The sequence below is a fragment of the Lutjanus erythropterus genome, chromosome 21 (genome assembly GCF_056507025.1).
Source record: "Lutjanus erythropterus isolate fLutEry1 chromosome 21, fLutEry1.hap2, whole genome shotgun sequence".
NCBI classification, from domain to species: Eukaryota; Metazoa; Chordata; class Actinopteri; order Lutjaniformes; family Lutjanidae; genus Lutjanus; species Lutjanus erythropterus.
In genome coordinates, this window is record NC_139337.1 from 22897878 (window position 1) to 22921516 (window position 23639).

Genomic DNA, 23639 nt, shown 5'->3' on the forward strand with positions numbered 1-23639 from the left:
CACGAGGAAGGGAACGTCTTTCTGTGGAAATGAGGAAAATTCAAATTACACATTATGTAAGGGTAGAGCTGGATGTCCTTGACAGTACAAAGGCAGAGTGGAGGATACAGTCTTAGAAATAAAGACGCTAAAGATGCTCCTCATAGAAACTTTTATAAAGGTTCCAGTTGGAAACCCTCTATGGTGTAACTGTTCTACCCAGAACCCTCTCTGGGCTTTCTGTCCAGAACCTTTCCACCTTCTAAGGGTGCTAACAAGACCTCACCTAGGGGGTTCTCTGAAGAACCTTTTTATATTGGAAAGGTTTCATATAGCACACTTCTACCAAGAACTTTTTTATATTCCAGTTGTTTTATCTAGAACAGAATCAGGTGGTTCTAACCAGAACTTTTTTTATGCTTAGCAAGAACACACTCAGGGGGCTCTACAAAAAAACCTTATAAACCCCACTAGTTTTATCTAGAGCCTAACCAGGAGATTCTACTGAGAACCTTTTTATATTCCAAGGGTTTCATCTAGAACCTTCTCAGGGGGTTCTACAGAGAGAGAGAGAGAGCATTTTTATATGCTAAAGGTTCTATCCAGAAGCCATCATAGGGGTTTTACCAAGAACCTTTTTGTATTGCAAAGGTTTCATGTAGAACATACTCAGGGGACTCTACCGGGAACCTTTTTATATTCCAAGGGTTTATCAAGAACCTACTTTGGGGGTTTGAAAGGTTTCATATAAAACACACTCAGGGGGTTCTACTGGGAACTTCTTTTTATATTCTAGTGGTTTTATGTAGAGAAGAACAGAGAACCTTTTTACAATTCAAGATTTTTATCTAGAACTCACCCAGGAAAGAACAGCTGAAGAAAGAGTTCTTCAAGGATTTCAACAATCCTTAAAGGACTCTTTCTTCCAGAAAGGGTTGTTTGGATGAAAAGGGTTTTTAATGGAACCTTTGGTTTTACAAAGATCCCTTGCCAGACCCTTTCTTAAAAAAAAAAGGGTTATTCAGCAGCAAATCGCTCTAGGTAGAACCTCAGTCCTTCAGGAAGAACCCTTTTGAAACCCTTATTGTGTGCACCAGTGAGATGCTCAAGCAGAAACTTTAAACCAATGCTCTGCTTAAGGAAAGTTACCAAATGCATTCTGTCTTTCATTAGGATCTGGAACCATTTTGAAATTCAGTTCAAAAAATGAGTAAAAATAGAAATACTTTGATCATCCTTAAGACACATATTGTGCCAAAGATTGCTCAAAAGGTGAAAAAATAAAAGCTTGAGTGTTGTTTATCTGATTGCGATGTGGAAAGTTAAAAACATAGCTGCACAGAAATGCACTTTCATCTCTCCAAATGCATCATCAGCCCTCTTGATTCACTACCTTAAAAATGTACCCTCACCCAAAAAAAGAAATCAAAGGTCCCACACGCAGGAGGAGTGCAGATCAAAAGGAGCTGGTATCGAAGTATTTTGGTGTTGAATCTTTATTTATCTTTATTAAAAACACACTGAAATACTGATACGACAAGTGTTGCTGGTCAGTCATTTATTAGTCCACAGAGGGGGGGCAGTGACGAGGAGGAGAGGGTTCTCCAGGTGAGCTTGACACCGGTGTGACTGTGGGTTTGTCACCTGTGGCCTCATCCTCAGGAACGTTTCCTCGATCATCTGCAGGTGTCAGAGTGAAATAGCTCGTGTGCTGAAATTTGAGCACTTCATTGCCCCAGCTGGTCCATCCAGGTTGAAGACTTCGGGCAAACAGCTCCAAGCACTTCGCTTCAGCTCCGACGTAGGGCTTCAACACCTCTGTAGAGAGGAAGAAATGAGGAAGAGGGATTAATGTGGTTATTCTTTCTATTGGCCAGCAGGGGGCGACTCCACTGGTTCTACTGACCCTACTCTAATCTCACTTCTATTCATTACCTCAGTAGAGCGTTTCCTAATATGTTTATGGTCTCGACTGCTTGTTTGAAGTCTTCTTCAATACAGCATGATGTTCGTTTAGTAAATTATGGTCCTATTCAGAGTAAAATAGATGATAAAGCAGGGCATATTTTAGGTCGTGGCTACAGTATGATTGACAGGTCACGAAACTCAGATCAAACTGTCAAACAAGGGCGATAAAACTTTTAAACGACAGTGTTGCTCAGAAATGGATGAATATTCAATAAATAAGTTGATTAAATGTATTATAATGTTTTCAGAAACATATTTTAATGCACTGTTTAGCTGTAACATGAGAAAGATTGTGATCAGCCAGGCTGCAATTATTTCCTGCTGAACTGACGAGCCAAAACCAAGCACCGCCCACTTCACCCACTAGCAACATGCTCTCATTGCTACTGCTCATGCTCTGGCTGCAAAAAACCAAGATGGTGACCACTGCAATGCCAAACTCGAGGCTTCAACATGGTAGTCCAACATTTTCACCTGTAACAGCGATGTTATGATGTACGGACACACCCTGGAGCAAACAAACAAACAAAAAAAGACTACTGGTGTTAAAAAATACTTGATTAAGTACATGTACTTTTCAACTGTTGATCAATACCAGGTATTCAATCTAAAGGGGCTTCTGTTTCTCCAAATCTTCGGTCTAAATTAGAGCTGCAACTATTAGATAACTAATCAATTAAGATGACTGAAAAAAAATGAGTTTCCATTTTGATAACAGATTAATTTTGGATTGAAAAACGTCAAATGTCTGCTGGTCTCAGCTTCTTACGTCATGATTTTCTTCTTCTTTCTTTGTCATTTCTGGCAGTAAATGAAGAGTCTTTGGGTTTTTGACCATTGGTTGGACAAAAGAAGACATTTGAAATCGTCAGTTGGGGAAATGACATGTTATGGACTAATTGATGAATCAAGAAAATAACTGATTAACTCATAATGAAAATAAATGTTATTTACAGCCCTAGTTTGTTGGCTACAAAAAGTGCAGGTGAAAGGTTTGGATATTCATTCACATTTTACTCAGTACTCCATTATTATTTTAAGAGTAACTAAGTAGATTACAGTTTGTACAGTCTAATGAAGTACAAGTAACATTATAGACTTGAAAAAATACTCCTTTTACTACTAAAAGTACAAATACCCCCACACATCACTTTATTTATACTGTATGTCAATCAATTGCATTAATTCAGTGTCATTCTGTCTGAAAAACTAATAAAAAGTTAGTCACAAAAATACACTGAAAGCCAGATTGTAAGATAAGTGCACCGCATCCATTTCTTATGGGGATACTTTGCTTGTCACTCCGTAATAGGCTGAAGACAGCACTGGCAACTGTCCACCTCCTTCACACCACAGCAGATATTTCTATGTGGAGACTGGCAGTGACCTTGAGTCTATAAGTGATGATATTCCAGGAGCGGCACACCTGACAGATACGTTTCACTTCCTCTGCCCCTGCGCTGCTCTGTCTGCTCTTGTGCGTGCTCAAGCCGCCCCGACACTCACCTCAGCCAACACTCGGGGAGTTAATGAGCACAAAAGCCTGATCCCCAAACCGATCCGACCTGCACAATGTGGTGTCCTGCTTTCCGTTTTCTCTTTCTTTGCACGTCAGAGAGTCACAGAGTGGAAAGGCCAAACATGCAGCTCTCCGACTAATTCAACCCCGACCGGTGACTCAGCTCTCAAAGTTGAACAGAGAATAAAAGATCTAATTATCCCTCTTAACTCTGAAATGGGACAATGTATGAAACTTCCGAGAGAGAGGCCTGAGGCAAAGGAAGGTGTTACTTAACTACTCTCTAGACAAGGAACATATTCAGTCTGAAATATTCTGCCCTGAAGGCTCCTCATATTCTCTCTAGGGTTGATCGCAAACTAATTATATTGTACAGGACCACTCTATTAGTTCAATTATAGTGCAGTAACTAATTTTTGGTCCTATGTTTCCAATACAATGTTTTCAAACAATATAATCAATGACTTTTGTTTCTCTGCATGTGGTGTCCCAGAGGGTTTTGCATGTACATACTTTTACACTGGACTGACAACCCACTAACCCGAACAGTTGGCAGTCATTCTCAGGTCAAATGACTCTGTGTTAGGAAGACAGACTGAACTAAAAGATATAAAAAAGTAACTGTAACAGTAGTGAAAGCTTTCTCTGGTGTTTAAAGAGACATGTTTGCAAATGAAAATGAAAAAATGTGCAGCTGCGAATAAGTTTGTTTTTTTCATTGTGCTTCAATAGATGGACCAACGGTGAAGTCCAGGCCTTATTGAGCATGAAAACAAAATGCATAAATAAATAAGTCTGTCCATCAGCTACAAAAACAAAGCAAAGGGCAAACAGACCTTTGAAATCAGGGTTTTGAAAGTCTGGAACAACCACTATGAATAGCTTGATATAAATCTGAAAAAGTATTATTTCTAAATAGCCTGCAAAAGTGATAAAGTAAAAGACAGATAGTTGGTAAAGAAAGCTAATTACTGTAGGTGCCAATTAAACACACTGGTGCATAGATCACTGTGACAGATCCAGTCCCCAATCAACAGTAATGCAACCCACACAATTGGCACTGTGTCTCTTCCTGAGATGAATATTAGGAACAGCCATTTAACCGCTAATTATAATACCAAGTTGGGAGGACACTTCATTTTTCACAATTTCTTAAGCTGTAGGGGGCCCCTAATTAATAAAAACCACACGTCTTGTCATTCAGACAAGTGCAAACACTTTTTTTTTTCTGTGGCTTGACCATCTGGCAAAGATGTGTTGTATCTGTAACGCAGTAATGGTGTCCCTTATCTCACCATAGCAACCAAGAATGTCAGTGATAGGAGCCCCATCTGAGAGGGGAGGAGAAGTGGGTCAGGGTTTCTCGACGCTGCAGGCTCGAGGGTTATGGCTTTTGCACCACTGAGGCTGCCCACTGGCTCTAGCAGACCGGACATACTCGACATGAGCGCAAAGAGCAGCAGAATTACAGGGATGATGGCTTGAGATTGGAGTAAGAAACCTCAAAACGGTTAATGCCAAAGGTCCTGGGACATATTTGAAATTTCTAGCAGTTGCATAATCTGTTGCAGGAGTGAACAAAAGAAAAAGTAATTCATTCTTCAAGTCCTGAGGTGTTAAACTGTCATCTCAAAAAGGATATATTGGCATCAGTGCAAACCCTTCTCATAGTTCATAACATGCTGCATTTTATAATTATTACACTCATAGATTTGAGCCACACCCACTGCATTCAGAGCTTTCTCACCTCTTGCAGAAAAATGGGAGCTGAAACAGATGCAACTGAGGTACAGCACTGGCCCTTTAGTCATACACATATTTATTTAAAATTCTAAGAAAAAACTGCAACAAATTAAGCTGTGTTTTCTATAATTTCCTCCTTAATTAGTAGTGCAATTTAGTCTCTACATGCAGCCGCGTGTATCTAATCGAGATGGTGTTGCATTGCAAGCTATGAGAAAGTAAAGTAACTGTAACAAACAAACCAGTTCTGTTTACACCTGCTGAGGGGCTTTGAATCACCCAAGGATAGTGAACACAATCTGTGCCCTAATCTACTTAATCTCTATGGTATCACAGCTCCACAATGCCATTATTATGATTTAAATCAATGTATTTCAACAGTATCCAGCCAATTCCGTGAGGTGGAGGCGTTTCTGTGCTTCTGAAAGGGCACCGGCAAACACTGGCTGTGTTTAGCTCCCTCCATACTGCACAATAAATCGCATTCCCCCGAGAGGGAGGGAGATGACGTCAAGCCTCTCTTATTCATAGACCTGCATATTCATGGTCAAGGTTTTACACTCATTCTGAGTAGCAGAGTTTATGTTGGAGTCAAGTCTTTTTGCCACACCACAATCTGTACATGTAGGGTGAATAATTTGATCAAACCTGAGCAGCAGAAGCCCCCCCACCCCCTCTGACAAATCAAACCTGTCATGGGTTCAGGATTCAAGTCCTCCAGTTATTGTGAAGACAATAGAGGACCTTCATATTTTGTTTGAGCTGTTTTCTCTCCTCCAACATCTGCAAACATTGGTAGTGTTCTCAAACGAAAATGCCAACTTTCTGCAGTGGGAAAGCAAGTTACACATTCAAAAGTGTAATATTTCTACTTTATAATGTAAAAAAAATCTAAAAGATATTACTTTGTGTGCTTATTTCTTATACAAAAACATACTACAGGCATAATGTGTGGAGTAGTAAGTGTCCTCTAACATAGAATATCTATGTTAATAATCTTTATTTAAATTCATTTTATTTTTGTTTAGAAATATATTATAAATGTCAGTCATGCAAAGTTCAATAACGGACTGACACCTTTGCTTTTGTGTATTCTACAGCAGGCTGTAATAGGATTTAGAGCTTATCACTGAAGTTGTATTGCAAGATAACAATCACTGATGTTGCAGCATTGCCCTCTGGTGGCACAGTAAGACACATAACAACACTGTACTGTACGTTTTAGATATACAAGGTGGTTTGACATTCAGAAAAATGTTGGTTTTATTTGAAAGAATGTGCATAAGACTGGCATGACAGCATATCCAGTCATTAACATGCCATAGCAGTCCTAATTATCAAACCTATCCTATATTTAGCTGTTTTTGTGAACATTACACTTGTCATGAACACAACAAAGAGCCTTTATGGTTTTGACGCTGGCTGTCATGTCATATCAACTATAATTGTGTCATAAATATTTTTCCTTGATCTCAACCACAGTGGCATTTTGAACTTGTCATAAAGATTTTATTACGTGTTATTACATTGCCAAATGTGGTACCATTTGGACTTGTCACAAACATAATTAGACCTGCTATGACATGTTTATGACAGATTATGTTATCTTAGTTACGTTGTCATAACAAAGAAATCTCAAACAGTGTTGACTGCATACATATGACATGACTGACCGACTGACACTTAATGACAACAGTCATAAATAAAAGCTCCTTCATGTTCATGACAACCTTTTATATCATGGTTATGACAGTGTCACGTCAGTCCCGTGCACAACCTTTCAAATAAAGTTTTACCAAAATGTTTACCTGAGAGGGAAGGCTTCTGGGAGTGGAGAGCTGATGGGACGCTGACGATCAAACGCTGATCCTCCACATGAACCTCGGACGTCTCTGAAGAGCTGAAAGTGGTTTTAAACAAGTCTTAGAATAAATGTGACTTTGGTGGATTCCATTAAAGGGTTATAACATAAAGAGCATGAAAAGTGACACACAGAGAGGTCAGTTGTTTCACACCACACACCTCGTGGAGTGACCCGCAGAGGAACGATACCGGCCCAACACCAGCACCTCATATGGCTTCTTATGATGTGAATCCAGTGGAAACACAAACTGTCCAGACGTGGTGACCTGAGGGGAATGAGCAAGCCCTTAGAACATCTGGAATCACACCAACAGGTCGGACTACCATGACTGGTCTGTACCTTGACCCAGAACCATTCGGCCACAACATCTACGCCCCAGTGTGGATACAGCTCATCACGGACGAAACGCAGGTGGCTCAGCCGGTTTGTGACCCAGGTGACCACTAAACAGTTCGAAGATGCCAGCAAAGGAACGGGGAGCCGCTTCAGCTGGGTTGAGGGCAAAAAACTGTATCTTCATAGAAAAAATAGAGAAAAGATATGATATGTAACTGCAACAACTATACCCTTCTGTTTTTCAGTCCTGTGTGTAGAATGTAGTGGCATCTAGTGGTGAGCTTGTAGGTTGCAACCTGTTTGTCAAATATAAGTATTCTGATAATTGTTTCTGTCATCTTTCAGGCAAAAATGTCAAACATTTGCTGGATCTATGCATCTTCTTTCTTTGCCATTTATGATGCCAAATGAAGAGTCAACAGCAGATTAATTGGTAATGAAATATAGGGCTACAACTAACTAACGATTATTTTATTTTGTCGATTAGTCTGTCAATTATTTTCTCAATTAATCGATTTGTTGTTTGGTCTATAAAATGTTAGAAAATGGTGATAAACGTTGATCACAGTTTCCCAAAGTTCAACATGACATCCTCAAATATCTTGTTTTGCACACAGCTCAAATATATTCAATTTGTTGCCATGCTTAAGTAAAGAAAATTAGGTGTGAGAACCGGAACGGTTCAGTGCTGGTACAAAAGGCCTAATAGTGACTTTGATAATCCCCTTACTTTTACTCTAGTGCCACCTTTAGGTTGACATTTGTGAAATATCTTGTCCATTATTGGATGGATTGCCATGACATTTGGTAAAGATGTCAATGACCCTGTCAGTATGTTTTTTTTTATTTGTCCAGTACTTTGGTTTATGGCCAAATAGTGTAAAACTCTGGATACTTTCACATAGCTTTATTTTAAGGGGTTAAAAGGTTGGAGGCCACTGATGTGAGGTATTATAGACTTGCTATTCTAATGCATGTAGCTTTTGAATATAATTACCTTTATCTGATTTCTTTTTTCAACCTTTTTCGCTTGTCTCTCATGCTGGTGTAGCATGTAAATGTCTTCCCTGAAGATAAATGAAGTCTTATCACATCTTCCTACCTGCGACTCCTTTTCACAGACTTGTTTTCCCACGGTGGATCCATAACTATTAAGTCAAACCTCCTTCCATCTGCGTGACAAACAAACAGTTTTAGCAAAAAGACAATGTCAGGCTGGGAAACAACTACTGTGCCATTCTCTCACTTGAGAAACATGCTGAGTCACACTATAAGCATTTACGATAATAAACTCCCAGAGGGGCGGTCAAATTTACGCCACAATGTCCAACAATCTTACAGCTTTTTATCTTCATGCAAAAGAAGTTACCACAATCATGCAGTGGCCACAATTATAAGGCATTTTGTCAAATCTGTTCCAGATGGCCTGAAAATAAAATATTTACACATTTTTTTCAGATAGCTGCAGTACTCACAGTGTACTAACGGTTGTATTCTTGTGAAATCAGAGAGCAGGAAGCCTGTGTGTGGTGGTATTACATATTCCTCCCCCATCAGTGTAACCACCGTAGCCAAGTTCGCCCTGTTCTCTGTGACCCGAGAGAACAAGTCCACACGCGATGTGCAGCCATCCTCAGCAACAAGTATCTGAGCACACTCCTCCTTCTCCTCCTCGTCCACGAGAGGGAGCTCTTTAGCCATTTCACACAGAGCAGCCAGGCCGCACTCCTGAGGGGGAAGAGGCTCCTTCACCGTGTCTGTCACACCATTCAGATATCCGAGGGATCGTGCAGAACCCACCAAGGACTTGGTTCCCTCCAGGATCACAGACCTAATCTGCATCAGTGCACAACAAAGAGATTATTTAGTCTGGATGGTGCTCAAAACTAAAAATATGAGGATCTGAGGTTTGTGCTGGCAGAGATCTGTTACACAATGTTTATGTGTGTATATTCAAATAGCATATATACATGTACACTGGTATGTGTCTGCACTGCCTACTACCACCTTAAAAGCATAGCAAGAATTAAAGGATTTCTGTCTTTACGGCATACAGAAAAACTTGTTCATGTTTTCATTTTCAGCAGGCTGGACTTTTGTTAACGGTGCCTTCACAGGTCTGAGTAATTAATCAATCAGAGAGCTGCAGCTCGTCCAGAACGCTGCCGCCAGAGTCCTCACCAACACCAAGAGAGTGGAGCACATCACACCAGCGCTTAAACCCCTCAGATCACGTGGAGCTTCCAGGATCAGAACCAAGCAAGGTGGAGCAGCCTTTAGTTTCTTATAAAGCACTTTAAATTGTCCTGTGTGTAAACTTGCCTTGTCTTGCCTGTAGTAAAACATTTTATTGTATGATCCTGCACTATAATGTACCACTTTGTCTTTTAATTCTGCAGTGGCATTTTACTGGACGAGTCTGCACTTTCATGTAGCACTCTACTGGATGAGTCTGCACTTCAGCACAGCACATCAGTGGATGACTCTGCACTTTAGTGTTGCACCCTATTGTATGGTCCTGCACTTTAGCACTTTATTTTAAAATGTTCTGTCATATCCAGAACTCGTCATATTTTTGAACCAGCATCTGTTGTGGGATATTTTTTCACTCAAACTGATAGTTCTCATGTATGTTTTCAGCCAGATACCGACTCTCCTTGAGCAATAACCAAGGAGCCCAGCTGCACCAATACAAATGACACTAATGAACATTAGGTCATTGTTATGCACAGGAATGCTGACACGGCCAAGACGCTGGATTATAGTCATATGCATGTGTGCGTATGAAATCACATGACAGCATGTTTATGAGTATACAAGTTGTTTTGAAAAACACTCACTGACTGGGCACAAAACATAAGGGTGGCAGGCATAACCATTTATGGCCTGTGTGGAAACATAGGACGCCAGCTGGCCGTACGCCAGTATGTTCAGATGTAAGCAGAAAAGTCAAAAGAAGGTTGAGACTCTCCAGAGTGTCCAAACAGTATCTGAGGAGGAGAAATGAGTGTTTCTCTTCAGTCTGATCCCGGGATCGACTCGGGTTTGCTGGTGTTGCAAACAATAAACTCTCTGCAGCTGACTTTGTTCCTCTCCATTGAGCTTTATTCTTGTCATCATTTCTGACTCTACAAGACCTTCAAAGACAGAGTTTTTTCAGAGGTTTTTTTTTTTAAAGTGTTGTGGCCTTGACAACTTTGGCTCTTTTTTCAAGGTTTTTATTCCACAGCAGATCATATTCTTTGTGTTGTGCGAATGTGCGACGTGTCAGTTTATCAGCTTGTTGTATAGTATGAGTGTCCAGTGTCTTGGAGTGTCAGTGTCTATGCGCATATTATGATTGTGTTTGTGTATTGATTATTTCTACAGTGTAAAACCTGTGGGGTGACAATTATGTTAAGCTGTTTAAGTCACACATGCAGATTTAATGTGATGTTTTAATGTATTGTAGTGTAGCTGTCTTTTTTTCCTGCTACCTGCAGACCTAAATTAGCATTCATTGCCAACTCCAGCATACTTATATCATGCATTCCACACTGATGTTCATTAATGTGCTCCGTCTCTTTTAAATAAACAAATACTCAACCTACCTTCTCGTGGAAGGCCTGCAAATCAACTTCCCCCTGGTTGAGTTCACTGTGTTTTCGTTTTCTTTTCTGAAAGTCAGATCATACACAAGAAAGAAACAAAAATAAATTTAGGTACCAAACACAACCAAAATCATTATAAGACTGATTAACAGTTTTCCTCATTTCGCTTTGCCTGAAGTCTCCAGTGAGAATTATGCTTTTGTATGTATGTTGTTCACAGTAGACTGGAATTTCTCATTCATTCAAGCAATCTGCACACAATTTAACATGTGGTAAAAACAGTAAATACAATTTGCACAACAACCACTTGCAGATAGGTTGCTGTGATTCTCAGTGAAAGCATAAAAACCTCTAAACATTCGGACTAAACATTCTTTCATCATTTGAGCTCTCACATGCAAAATTATCCATTCAATTATCAAAATTTCCAGACATACATGTGTACTCCATAAATATCTATGACATTTTGATGGCAAATGAGCTGCCAGGTGACACTAATGAACAAGGGACCACATGGACGTCGCTCTGTGGCAAAGTTTCTATATATGACTTTACGCGAAAAGATCAAAGGTGAATTTTCAGTTCACGGTAAATGAAACCAGGGATGTAGTGGAGGGTAAACACAAGTAAACTCAGAGCGTCACCTCTCTGAAAAGAGGCTGAGAGTTTATACTTCTATTTTCAGATCAATTGTATCAATCAATAAAGAAAAAAGGTGTAAACTACAGTTTACCCACCTCTGCATTTACCACTACACACCTCTACGTAACACATTGCTACAAAAATAAATTTACTGTATACATAAATGTGCATATCCTTTTTCTGGGGTACTACAGAACAGTACATTATTGACCTTTACCAGTAAACTTTACCTGTTGTTGATATCTGAATCTAAAGCCTGGTGCAACATGCAACAGCATTCAGCTAAACAAAACTGACTTTCTTGCATAGTACAGAAATAATCAGCATCAACAAAAAGAGATTTGTGTTGAAGAAACATTTGCAGGGTTGCAGCTAAACATTGAGCCACACAATGTATAATGGAGATGTTTTATATGAACTAGTGGTCAAGTAGCTTTAGTTAACCAAACTAGATTTTTCTCCAAGCTAGCTCTGCTGTTCTTCAAAGCTATCCTCTTAAGACCTGGCAATTCATTATTTGTCCTCTGTGGGGGACATGACACTGAGGCCTTTATGTCAGACATCATCCATGTAGTTTATTTGAGTCCTGAGTAAACAAATTTCTAAAGATATATTGTTTGTCTTCATCAGACTGTTGTTTTCTTGTTATTCATTAGAGTCTTAAGTATATTATAATAAGATTTTAGAAGTGTATCTTAGTTTTAAGCCTTTCAAAATACAAATTATAGTCAATGTGCATTGTGGGGGACAGTGGGACTTGCAAATTGTAGGCAAAAAAAATGGACTTTCTGCATCATCCTGCATTTATCTGATCTGGTTGCCACAAACAGCTGGACCTTGTGCAAGTTCCACTGCCAGGCCTCTAGGTGACCTGCAGAGGAGAGGCCGCGGCATGTGCTTCAATTCAAAAATGGTGCAGGAGAGAAGGATGTGGTGGGGAGACGTGCATATGTCTCAAAGACCAAGACCTGCTTCCTGATGCAGCATAAGTGACACGTCAGCATGCTCATGTCAGGTGTTTTGACTCATCTCCACTGTCAAGATTCACCCACTACGCAGCGTTTTGAATGAATTTAACATGACCTTATTGTTGAAAATATTTGGTTAACTGGCAAATGATACAATTTGTTCTAATATTCATCAAATGAGAACATATGAAACAGAAATTAAGAGCAAAAGAAAATGTATCACTACCAGCTTGATACTTTGTAATGTGCTTTTTGAGGAAAATATTGACATGATGTCCACTAAAAGGGGCATGTACATAAGTAATACACATTTTTGAGAAAAAAAAACTTTCCAATATGTTTCATACATTATATCACATATACTTAAATTATGCAAAATAAAAAAATTAAATGTTAAAACCTTTTTAGAAGCTATGAGTAGTTTGTTCATGTTGCATTAAACAGGTATACTACATATGTCATTATACAGACTGCAGTGAATTTGAATGGCTGCTAAATAAAAGTAACTTTTGTGAGCCTCTGGCAGCAGGCTTTAGTGCAGGATTTACCTTTAATGGTTTGTCTGTTTTCTGCAACATATCCGTGTTTCCTCCACACCCAGCAGCACTGGCACTCTCACTATAGTGGCTTTTTAAAATCTGAAAGCACTGCCTTTTGAAGCGACACTTTACAAGAGACTTCTGCTCATCTTTGAACCGGATGCACCGCGAGTAACCCCGATCGATGAGCGAGCACGCGTCTACAACCCAGCCCTCAGTGCTCTCAACCACCACGGACATGGTGAAACTGGTAGCTTTAGCTGGTATTAAAGCGAGTAAATGTTTAATCTAGCTGGGTGTTGTTTCACTGAAGCAGACCATGTCCCGCCCGGCAGCATAAATCTGCCAAAGCAACTGGATTTCATGAGAAACGATACCGAAACTCGGAGCCTTTACAGAGAGACTTCCGCTCCTTTCCTTGTTGTCATTCTGCGGAAGTGGGTGGGTCTTGCCTTGATCAGAGAGGAACCCTAGATTTGCGAAACTCTCGCGAGATTTGTACGCGTTGTTTCTATATTGTGCATGTTGCACAAATTAAATGTCTTATAAACTGAGAACGCTTTTTAAAATATCTACTTGAGTTTAAACAAAGGGTTGGATACAGATCATGGTTTGTTTAAATACATTTAATGTTCTAATATCATAATTTATATATTTTTAAGAAAAAACACAAAGCAAAACAAGTGAATCCTGTATCCTTACTGTAACTATAAGCAACTTGAAACTTTTAATGTTGAACAATCATTATTATGTAGAGTCTGTAATCAGGAAGAATAGCTGCTTTTATTTTTCTCTTATTCATATGTTGCAGCTGTCTGAAGCAACACCCACAACTGTTCATTTTTTAATCTTTATGTTCTGGATGAGAACTCTTACCATAAATACTTACATTTATATTTACAGCTTAATTAAGAGCTTATATGAATCTAAAAGGTTCCAAAACGTACATTGCTCCAAAGCCACAAACAGACTCACACATTTCTTCTGTTTTGTCTGATTGTCTTTTATTTATTTATTTAGTTTTTATTATTTTTTAAGTTAGATCGTAATGGCTTCTCATTGCCGTGAGTGTTGTGTGTATTATTTGCCCGTATAAATCATATAACCTAAAAAAAAAAAAAAAAAAAAAAAAAAAAAAAAGTAAATATTGTTGGTTTACTCTCGCGAGCTCTTTCGCGTTTTCGGGGTTCCCGTTTACTCGCGACGCTTTTTTCCCTAATTAACCCCCGTAGAACCAAAAGCGCGTGCATAAACCAGTTCGAGGAGACCTGGGAACGGTCAGTATCTGCCAGGTCGCACTAACGGTGAACACGGACGGACACGACTGTGACCGTTAACGTCCGTGTAGCTTAGCGGAGGAGTGGAGAAGATGTCTGTTTATCGTCTCCCTGCGTCCCACCAGCAGGAGAGAAGAGTCCAGAGGACGGTCTGTGTTCACGACCGCCGCTTCGGAAGCAGGAGGGATGTCAGTCCGAGATGGCTGGAGACAAAAAATCTGGACTTCGACGGCTTTTGTCAAGCTCTGCGCAAGGTAATGTTAGCTAGCGCGACTGAACTGTGGTGCGGTGGACTGACAGGTTGTCTACGAGGGTGGTAACGCTAAATAGTTAAGTCTCTAAAAGTTTATCTTGAATCCAGTTTTGCAAATATTAGTCTTCAATTTGACTTATGGGCTTAATTACAGCTTTTTAAAATTTACGTTTTGGTCAGAGACAGGTTAGGCAGGGGTCTGCAACCTTTAATAACAAGAGTCATTTTTGGCCAAATACACCTTTGCAAGTAAAATTATGACTATATATTTTTAATTATATGTGTTTTATTAAAATTCATAGCATCTGTGGTCTTTGTGGTCACACAGAAACACACAAATGAACTCTGACACACACACACTTGTGCACACAAACAAACATTCAAAGCTACTGATTTGTAAACTTAAATTCATGACAACTGTGGATGTGCCTCTACCTACATGTTGACACACACATGCACACACACACACACACAGAGACACACGCACTCACACACGCAGACACACACAGGCACGCACACACACAAATGCGTGCACACGCACACAAACATTCAAAGCTAGTGATTTGTAAACCTAATTTCATGACAACTGTGGATGTGGCTCTACCTACATGTTGACACACACACACACACACACACACACACACACACAGTTAGTATACATAGTTTGGTTGGTGAGGTTGGGGCAGTATAAAGGGGGTGCTTTCTTTCCCTGCCAGAAGTTATTATGTTCAGTAATGATATTTTGTCTGTCCTTATTGATATACTGTAAATAAAACTTAACAAGCAGAAACATATACTTTACTATTTACTTGGACTCTGTAACCTGTAGTAAAGTAGGATTCATCTAGAGCCTGACTGATAATGATTTTTTTAACCGTAAAATTTCATTTACTGCTTATGTTAAACTCAAATTAAGAAAAAGGCTCAAATATAGGTAAAATGCTGCCTGTTCTGTAAACAAAAAGAAAGTTTTCATGTGACAGGCCAATACTGCGCTCTAGATTTATGGCAAGGATGTTCTGTTGGTGTACCTAATAAACTGGCAAGTGGGTAGAGATTTGTTACACCTCTTTGTCTTAAGGAAACGAAACTGGCAAAATGAAGGGAACATGGATCTACATGTCTGGATCTGTCACATTGCCCTAAAGTCACGCTTAAGTTATTGATGTACCACTCCCTGCATTCTTCCAGCCTTATAAGCTCTTCCTGATAAGATGCCGTTCCGAAGAATTTCGGCATTGAAGTACCTTTAAAAATTGTTCTTTACAGATATTCCTAATGAAGTAATTAGAAAAAAAAACCCTGTTACGCTTCATTCTGACGCTACTGTGACAACTCCCGTACTCCTAGAAAGAACAGATCGCATTACACAGATTTTTAAATGCAGACTTCAGCCAGTACTCACACTGTGCCAATACACAGGTGCAATGGTCCCTTGAGTGAGTGTAACTATGCAGATAGTCCTGCACACCTCTCCCTACAGAGGTGGCATGCTAGGACAGTTCCAGTTAGCACATCATAACAACCATTTAAATAGCAGGTACAACATTTTATGGTACTGATATAATGATAATATAGACTAATAGCATAATAATGCAAGTATACCCTTTCCAGACCAGTGCACTTTTAATTACTGAGAATATTCAGATATTGGAATTTGATTGTTAAAAAATATTGAAATATCGTAAATAAACAAAACCTAAATAAAATAAAACCACAGAACCAAAATAATAAACACAATGTTTATTATTTTGGAGGCTCTGTTAAAAATGTACTTGCACCCTGCACCCTAGTCTGATAAAGGTAAGAAAACCCTGCTGTTTCTTCTGACATCTTGTTATCTGAAAAGTTAGTGTGCGGCAAGATACAGTTAAGGTCAGGAGAATTATTGAGGTCATGTCCGTATATCACACAATAAGTCAATGATGTAATTTTTGTGACAGGCAAGGGCGTAATGGGGGTGTAAACTGAAGTAAACTCAGTTTATCCACCTCTTTGAAATGAAGCAGAGAGTTTGCTCATCTGTTTTCAATCAACGAGGGGAAACAAGGTGGGTAAACTGCAGTTTACGCACAGATTACCAGCCTCCACTACACTGTGGTGACAGCAGACTGCACACAGTTTGGGTTGTAAATCTGGAAGCTATTTGAATGCAGATTTTCTTAAATTTGGGTACGATATTCTAAATTCATGCAAATATATTATGGTGTTTTTAGAGGGACATTGAGAACATCTGACGTGAACCTTGTCAGATGTCTCCAACATGACTCTGGCTAAAGCCCCTCATTTGCCTGTCGCTTTTCACTTCCTGCTCTTTCAGAGTGCTCCCCCGTATTTCCTCTTTTGCTGCAGCTGTTGTTGGTGTTTACAAAAGCAGCCCTGGTCGTGTCTGTGATTAAATTTGATGATCATTTTGTCAATTGATCAGTCATTTTGTTTATAAAATGTTAGAAAATAGTGAAAAGTAATCAGAGCTTCCTAAAGCCTCAGGGAATGTTAAATAAATTATCAGACAAACAAATCAGAACCCAAAACCCAAATAAAATCAATCTACAAAAACAAAATAAGCAAACATTCACACTGGAGCAACTAAGAGTTGATTCCATTTTACTTGACAAATAACTGAAAAAAATTACTTGTTAATCAAAATTATTGCCAATCACTTTTATGTTGATCCACTTATCAATTAATCGACTGATTGTTTTAGCTCTAGTATAGAAGTGAGACAAAAACAGTAATAACTGACACTCAAAGTCAATCAATTCTTTTTACAGGAATTTGCAATCCGGTCAAATGAACATTTTTTGGTGGTCACGACGGACAGGACAGTCCTGGATTTTGGCAAATTTGGTGAGTGAATCCATCCTTGTTGGGAAAAAAGTGAACAATGATATACTGTCATAAATTATTTACAGGAATATTTAACAAATACATTTTAAACTACTTAATTTATTTTGTGAATGTCACCATCTGTATCCAGTTTTCCTGAATTTATTCTGAATTTGCTGCACTATGTCTATTTTAAAAGTTGATACTTCTGTCAGATTATGCTATAAGTTGACATTTACATCCCTTTACACAAAATAGTTGAAAAAAGTCTGTGCGCACCTGAATATGTGACAGGTGTATTTGGAGCCATAAGAAACCTCAAAAAACCTGCTCCTGCAAACAGAAATTATTGTTATGGGAGTTGCATTCATAACACAAAACACATAAACAACACATTTTTATCAAATGTGGCCTTGCATATAAAAAAAACATACCATCAGGATTTCTAAATATCTCTCTTCATATAACACCCTTCTGATGAAAGATGGATGGACTGAAACATCGTCATAAAATCAATATGTCAGCAGTAAGCAAGAGATTTTCACATTGTCTACAAGTTAAAATGGTCCTTCTGTCTGTTTTTGTTGTTGCAGAGGAGCTTCAGGATGGCAGCACCCTGTACCTAGTGCAACAGGAGAACCAAGCTCTGTCAGTGACAACAACGGAGCGCATCGAGTTTGAGCCTCATCATAATACGATAACTGGATGTGGCATGTACGCGTACTATGCCAGTGAGGGCAAGAATCCACTGCGTAAGTCCTGACATGGTCAAAGTGGTATACTCTAGATAGCTGCATATCATCACTCATAACTTCCTACCTTTTTGTTTTCTTTTTTTTCCAGCGTACACGTTTGCTGAGTTGATTGACAACGCTCTTTCAGCCACAGCTAAAAACACAGGAAAGAGGACAATAGAGATACGGATGGTTGGTTCTGCAGCTGCATGTCATTCATAACCAAATATTTGTTTATCTTTACCTTTTGCATTAGTGTCATGTCCACAGAGAATTCAAACAGTCTGTGCCTTTTGTTTATCTAAATATGTAGTAGTAACTCCTTTCTCTCTGTCTTCCAGCTGTTTGATGAAACTCGTGGGAAACCGGCAGTGATTGTTTTAGATAACGGGTGCGGGATGACCTCTAAGCAGCTCAATAACTGGGCAGTGTACAGACTCTCTAAATTTAACAGGGAAGACAGCAGATCTGTAAGGTTGGTTCCTTACTTTCTAGCTTCAGATTAGCCATGTCCAAGGTACACTTCTGATATTTTATCTTTTAATTGTAAATGCCAAAAAGTGATTATATGCCTGTTTTTTTCTTAATTACAGTCAGCAAGAAGCCTATGTCCGGCCTGATCCTGTCCCTCGTAGTCTCAACAGTGATATATCCTTCTTTGGAGTTGGAGGAAAACAGGCTGCTTTCTACATCGGAGAATCAACCATGGCAAGTCTCAGATGAAAATTTTGAAGGATCTCATTATTTTGAGAAAGCTTCTTAAGACTTATGACTTGCACTGTCTAAATACATACGTTTAATATAAGCATATGTAATGTGGAATGTGGAAACACTGACATAGATTTGTTTCCTTTGTTTAATAGGTGATCACTAAACCAGTTGGCTCCCCAGATGTCCATGAGCTGGTTCTGTCAAAAGAAGACTTTGAGAGAAAAGTAAGGGAAAAAGAACGTGTTTATGGAGGTAACATCAGACACAGAAAGGTAAGTGCTCTGTTTGATTAAATCTTTTTATGACTGCAGGCAAATTAGACAGAATTTGTTTCTCAAATCAGATCTTTAAAGATAGACTGTAAATACTCGTATTTACATGTGATAAGATATGATGGCGTGTTTAGACATCACAAACCCAACAATGTAGGTGTAACTACATACGCTGTTGACACGACTTTCCAACACGAAAACATATGAAACTGAGAGAGCCTGTATAGTGTGCCAGCAGACAATTCATTTCAGCATCTGTCCACGGACTGTTGTTGTCAGTGCATGATTCTATGTGCTTGCTGTGATGCACTTCTGTTACTGTAGATTTGACATCATTATTCATCATATTGCAAGTGATATAATAGTTATGCACACTTCTAACTTCAAAATACCATGATTATGATCTGTAACAGGCCATCTGAAGCTCTCTGTGTCAACATCTCTGCTGTATATACACGGTGTGATGTTTTCTCTACCTCCTGTAGCCCGGTGACTCTTCACATGTGAAAAAAGATGATGAGCGCTTCCTCCATGACCTCATCAGAGAGGAATATGAGAAAGAAAGCTTCACAGCCGTGGTGATCACAGTAGTTAATCCTGAGCATATCACCTTTCTGAAAGACAACTTTAAAGTGTGGACCAGAGAGCTAGCGTAAGTTCATTCATCCAAACCATCCCCTATATACTCAAAAGACTTTTTGTTGTCTGCTTTGATTGAGTTGATGTAAAATGGGTTGTTTTGTCCATATTTCAGTCACACCTATCACTATTACATTCATGGAGTCAATGGAAATGACAAAACAGGCAGCTCTACAAAACCAGATCATCTCCCTAAAATCGAGGTGAGGCTGCTGGTCTTACAAAGTTTAACTGTTGATAAGAGTGACTTTCTACCAAATGAACTATTTCAGCTGATATCATCGTTTTACTCCTCTCTTTTGATCAGATCACTTTGCGGAAAAAGCCCCCCGCATGTCCTTGTGTGATGAATCTTACTGAGGTTGACGATGACATGCAGACTCTGTACATAAGAGCTGCTGCAGACACGTTTGAGTTCAGGGCCTCTGAAAAAGATGGTGGCAGAGTGGAGGGAATCATTCGATATCACCCCTTCCTCTATGACAGGGAGACTTACCCTGAAGACCCCAGCGCCGAGGAAGGTATTCAAACTCTGAAATATTTTACTTTATGATGTATAACAGCTTTGGATTAAATTGTGGATTTTATTTTTGTTCTTTATTTATTAGCCTCCTCTGAAGACAACAATGATGACGATGATGTGTCTGGAGACCAGACTCAGAAAAGAAAGGAAAAGTCGATATTCGAATGTTTCTGGAATGGACGGTTCATACCTTACACCAAAGTGTCTGAGTAAATACACATTTTTTCCACTTTGACTTTAAAAGAACAGGAGGTAACAATAGGAGGTTTCTTGGCTGTAAAAGTTTTGGCTGCTGTTTTGTAAGAGGTAGAAGAGAAAAAGTGCAATAAATTTTAATATCAAAACTTGTAATTCGCAATATTTAAGAAGCACAGTACATATCAAATGGGCACACAAGTATCATGATAGTATTGAATCAGGAAGTAAGTGTATTGTCCCAGCCCACAGGTCAGATTTGGAGGGCCAAATAATAGGACTTCAGATTTAGACTCTTTAAGATGAAGGAAATTTTGTGATGTTCGGCCCATTAAATCTGACAAACTATAACTATAATTTATACATTTGCATATCATCCACATAACGCATGGGAAACGCTGCAAGTTAATTTACTTTGTTTTGTTAAAGCTTTGGTCAGAGCCTGATTCTAGCTTTATATTTAGTGGACATATATGTGAATGGCACCAATCCTCTCATCTAACCTTTGGCAAGAAAGCATTAATAAATATATGTATTAAAGAATTAGCACACTATCTTGATCTTCTTACATTTTTGCTGTCCATTTGTTACAGGTTTGACTGGTGCTCTTCGAAAGGCTCAAAGGTGCCCGCAGAGTGTTACAGTCGGGTTTCAGGGGTGCTGTTCACTGATGACAAATTTGCGGTCACCACAAACAAACTCACCTACACGGACCTGGCAGAAAAACTGAGGGACAAGGAGACTATCTTCACACGTGTTGTTAGAGGACAGGTGATCATTTACAAACTTTTTTTGATTAGTAGAACAAATTGCAGCCCCACATGCAAAAACTCTTATTCAAGAGTTGTGTAGCACCTGTATTAAATGTGAATATTCAGTATATTTTCAGGATTGATAGTACATAAAATGCTTGCATACTGATTGTTTCATTTATATTGTCAATATTTGCTTTTTTGAAGTGTCGCCAGGAAAAGAACAGTTCTGCAGAACACAGTCCCTGATGACGGTGCCACACTCAATGTTCACTAACTGTTTGTGGTACACTATAGAGTTCATAAGTAACCCATGAGTGATGTTCTTTGTATGTCAAATTCCCCTATAGTGAACAAGAGCGTAGGGTGAAAAGTTCAAAGAGTGCCGGTCGGCTACAACATCCTGCCAATCAAGGTGTAAAAACAAACTAAGAAAAAGTTCAGCAGCATATGTTCCTTGACTATTGACTGATTAAAGCTGCATTAAGCAACATTTTTTATATTAACATTGAATCAAATGACTTGGCAGTGTGGAAAAGGATCACCTGTTGGACAGAAAGAGAATTAACACAAAACTCTAAATGAACTTTTAGCTCATTATCTTGGCTCGTCCATCCATACATAGATTAATGCAGCTTTAGTCCTTTATTTTTATTTTTAATTTAAAAACTATTAACTTAAAATTACAAATCCCAATTCCAGAAAAGTAGGAACACTTAGTAAAATGTAAATAACAACATGATGCAATGATTTACAAATACTTTTTTATTTTTATTTAGTTGAATGAAGTACAAAGAAAATATATTTAACATTTAAACTGATTAATTTTATAGTTTTTTTCTAAATATACTCTCATTCTGAATTTGACGCCTGCAACATGTTCCAGAAGTTTGGACAGAGGCATATTTGTCAGTGTGTTACATGACCTTTTCTTCTAATAACACCGAGTAAGCATATGTAAACTGAGGACATACTTCTTAAAGTTTTGAAAGTGAAATTCTTTTCATTCTTGCCTGATGTACAACTTCAGGTGCTCACAATCTGAGGACTCTGTTGTTGTGCATTTTGTGCTTTATAATCCATCACACACATTTCAATGGGAGACGGGTCTGGACTGCATGCTGGTGAGTCTAGTACCTGAGGTCTTTTACTACAGAGCCACACTGTTGGAACATGTGCAGAATGTGTTCCTAAAATAAGCAGGGACGTCTGTAGAAAAGACTACAGAATTTACTGTATTCAGTTGGATAGAGGTCGAGAAAGATTTGATTTAAGGATTGAAATCATTCCATTATCTTTTTATTTACATTTTACCTAGCATCCCCACTTTCTTAGACTTGGGGTTTGTTAGAACCACCACATGTTCCTGAACTTTTTTTTTATTTCTGTGTCCACAGAATCAAAGAAGAAACATTAAGAAGGATTTTACAGACTGGCTTCAAAACTGTCATGAGAAGTATGACAAGCAAATTCTGTTCTGCGGCCACAAGGAGACCATCGAACGAATAGACGTGTTGACTAAGGCGAGGCAGCATCCTTGGGGGACGTTTACCTCCATCAAATGGGGCGGAGAAATTTACAAAACAGGCCAATATGTAAGCATGTTTTTTCTGCACTCATATGTGTATATTCCTAATATTTTGTATTTCATATTGATTCTTATATGCTTCTTCATACAGGTAAAGTCACAGAGAACGCAGCCCATTCTGTATGGTACTGTGAGTCAGTTTTTGCTGTATGGAAAGTACAGCGGAGATGTGTATGCCACAGGAGGACAGGTTGAAATTGCTTTGGTAAGGAGGAAATTATGGAATTTGTATCTGAAAAAGTGATTCATATTGTTGTGTCTCATTCCCAGGATGTCAAATATCACTGTTTTTGGGTTGGTAAAATGTCCTGAGCACAGCAAAATAATACAGGCACAGGGAAGGGTCATTTTAGGGAAGTGTTGCCTTTAAGGAAAAGTTAAGTGACTTTTTTTTTTTTTTTAGAAGTGACACAACATAACATATTTGAATACAAATCTAGTCTGTTGCAGTTACATCATTGTTTTTAGGTTGATAAAAAAATCTGTTTCCTAGGAACCCAAAGCACTTCATGACAAGAACAAGATAATACCCATTTCCAAGATCGACAGGACCGCCACTGAGGAAGCCATCAAGAGAAACATCGAGAACGACAAAGCCAAGTGAGTAAGCAGTTAGGAGAATTAATCTCATGTTGCTAGCATCTAATCTGGTCTTTTGTGCTGTGTGAAGGTGCATATGGTGCTCTTGCTTTGTGTTAATAAATGTATCATAATTATC

General features: G+C 38.8%; 2 protein-coding genes across 2 annotated transcripts in view; one reads left to right on the forward strand and one right to left on the reverse strand.

Moving 5' to 3' along the window:
• Nucleotides 1-1459: 1459 nt before the first annotated feature.
• mettl4 (methyltransferase 4, N6-adenosine) lies at nt 1460-13423 on the reverse strand. The gene is made up of 8 exons (XM_084710344.1): nt 13158-13423; nt 11000-11065; nt 8885-9245; nt 8512-8581; nt 7413-7587; nt 7232-7338; nt 7018-7109; nt 1460-1797 (listed from the first exon to the last, which is right to left on the reverse strand). Exons 1-8 carry the CDS (start codon nt 13386-13388, stop codon nt 1541-1543), a joined length of 1359 nt encoding a protein of 452 aa, XP_084566470.1. The 5' UTR covers nt 13389-13423; the 3' UTR covers nt 1460-1540.
• A 1008-nt stretch (nt 13424-14431) lies between these two features.
• smchd1 (structural maintenance of chromosomes flexible hinge domain containing 1) overlaps nt 14432-23639 on the forward strand; it is a 29002-nt gene continuing 19794 nt past the window's right edge. Inside the window, exons 1-15 of the mRNA XM_084746948.1 lie at nt 14432-14679; nt 17453-17528; nt 18101-18259; nt 18351-18433; nt 18583-18716; nt 18835-18949; nt 19105-19224; nt 19710-19876; nt 19979-20066; nt 20171-20384; nt 20472-20595; nt 21175-21352; nt 22731-22928; nt 23013-23126; nt 23415-23521. Of these exons, the coding sequence (XP_084603074.1) occupies nt 14518-14679; nt 17453-17528; nt 18101-18259; nt 18351-18433; nt 18583-18716; nt 18835-18949; nt 19105-19224; nt 19710-19876; nt 19979-20066; nt 20171-20384; nt 20472-20595; nt 21175-21352; nt 22731-22928; nt 23013-23126; nt 23415-23521 (2039 nt within the window). The 5' untranslated portion in view covers nt 14432-14517. The remainder of the gene's footprint in view (nt 14680-17452; nt 17529-18100; nt 18260-18350; nt 18434-18582; nt 18717-18834; nt 18950-19104; nt 19225-19709; nt 19877-19978; nt 20067-20170; nt 20385-20471; nt 20596-21174; nt 21353-22730; nt 22929-23012; nt 23127-23414; nt 23522-23639) is intronic.

What these genes read in the sequence shown, in the direction of transcription:
- mettl4 (XM_084710344.1), bottom strand. Translation starts at nt 13,388, where the DNA reads ATGTCCGTGGTGGTTGAGAGCACTGAGGGCTGGGTTGTAGACGCGTGC. An exon ending in AAACAGACAAACCATTAAAG is followed by an intron (nt 11,066 to 13,157) that starts GTAAATCCTGCA and finishes TCTGACTTTCAG; the next exon opens with AAAAGAAAACGAAAACACAG. An exon ending in TCTGCGGGTCACTCCACGAG is followed by an intron (nt 7,110 to 7,231) that starts GTGTGTGGTGTG and finishes AACCACTTTCAG; the next exon opens with CTCTTCAGAGACGTCCGAGG.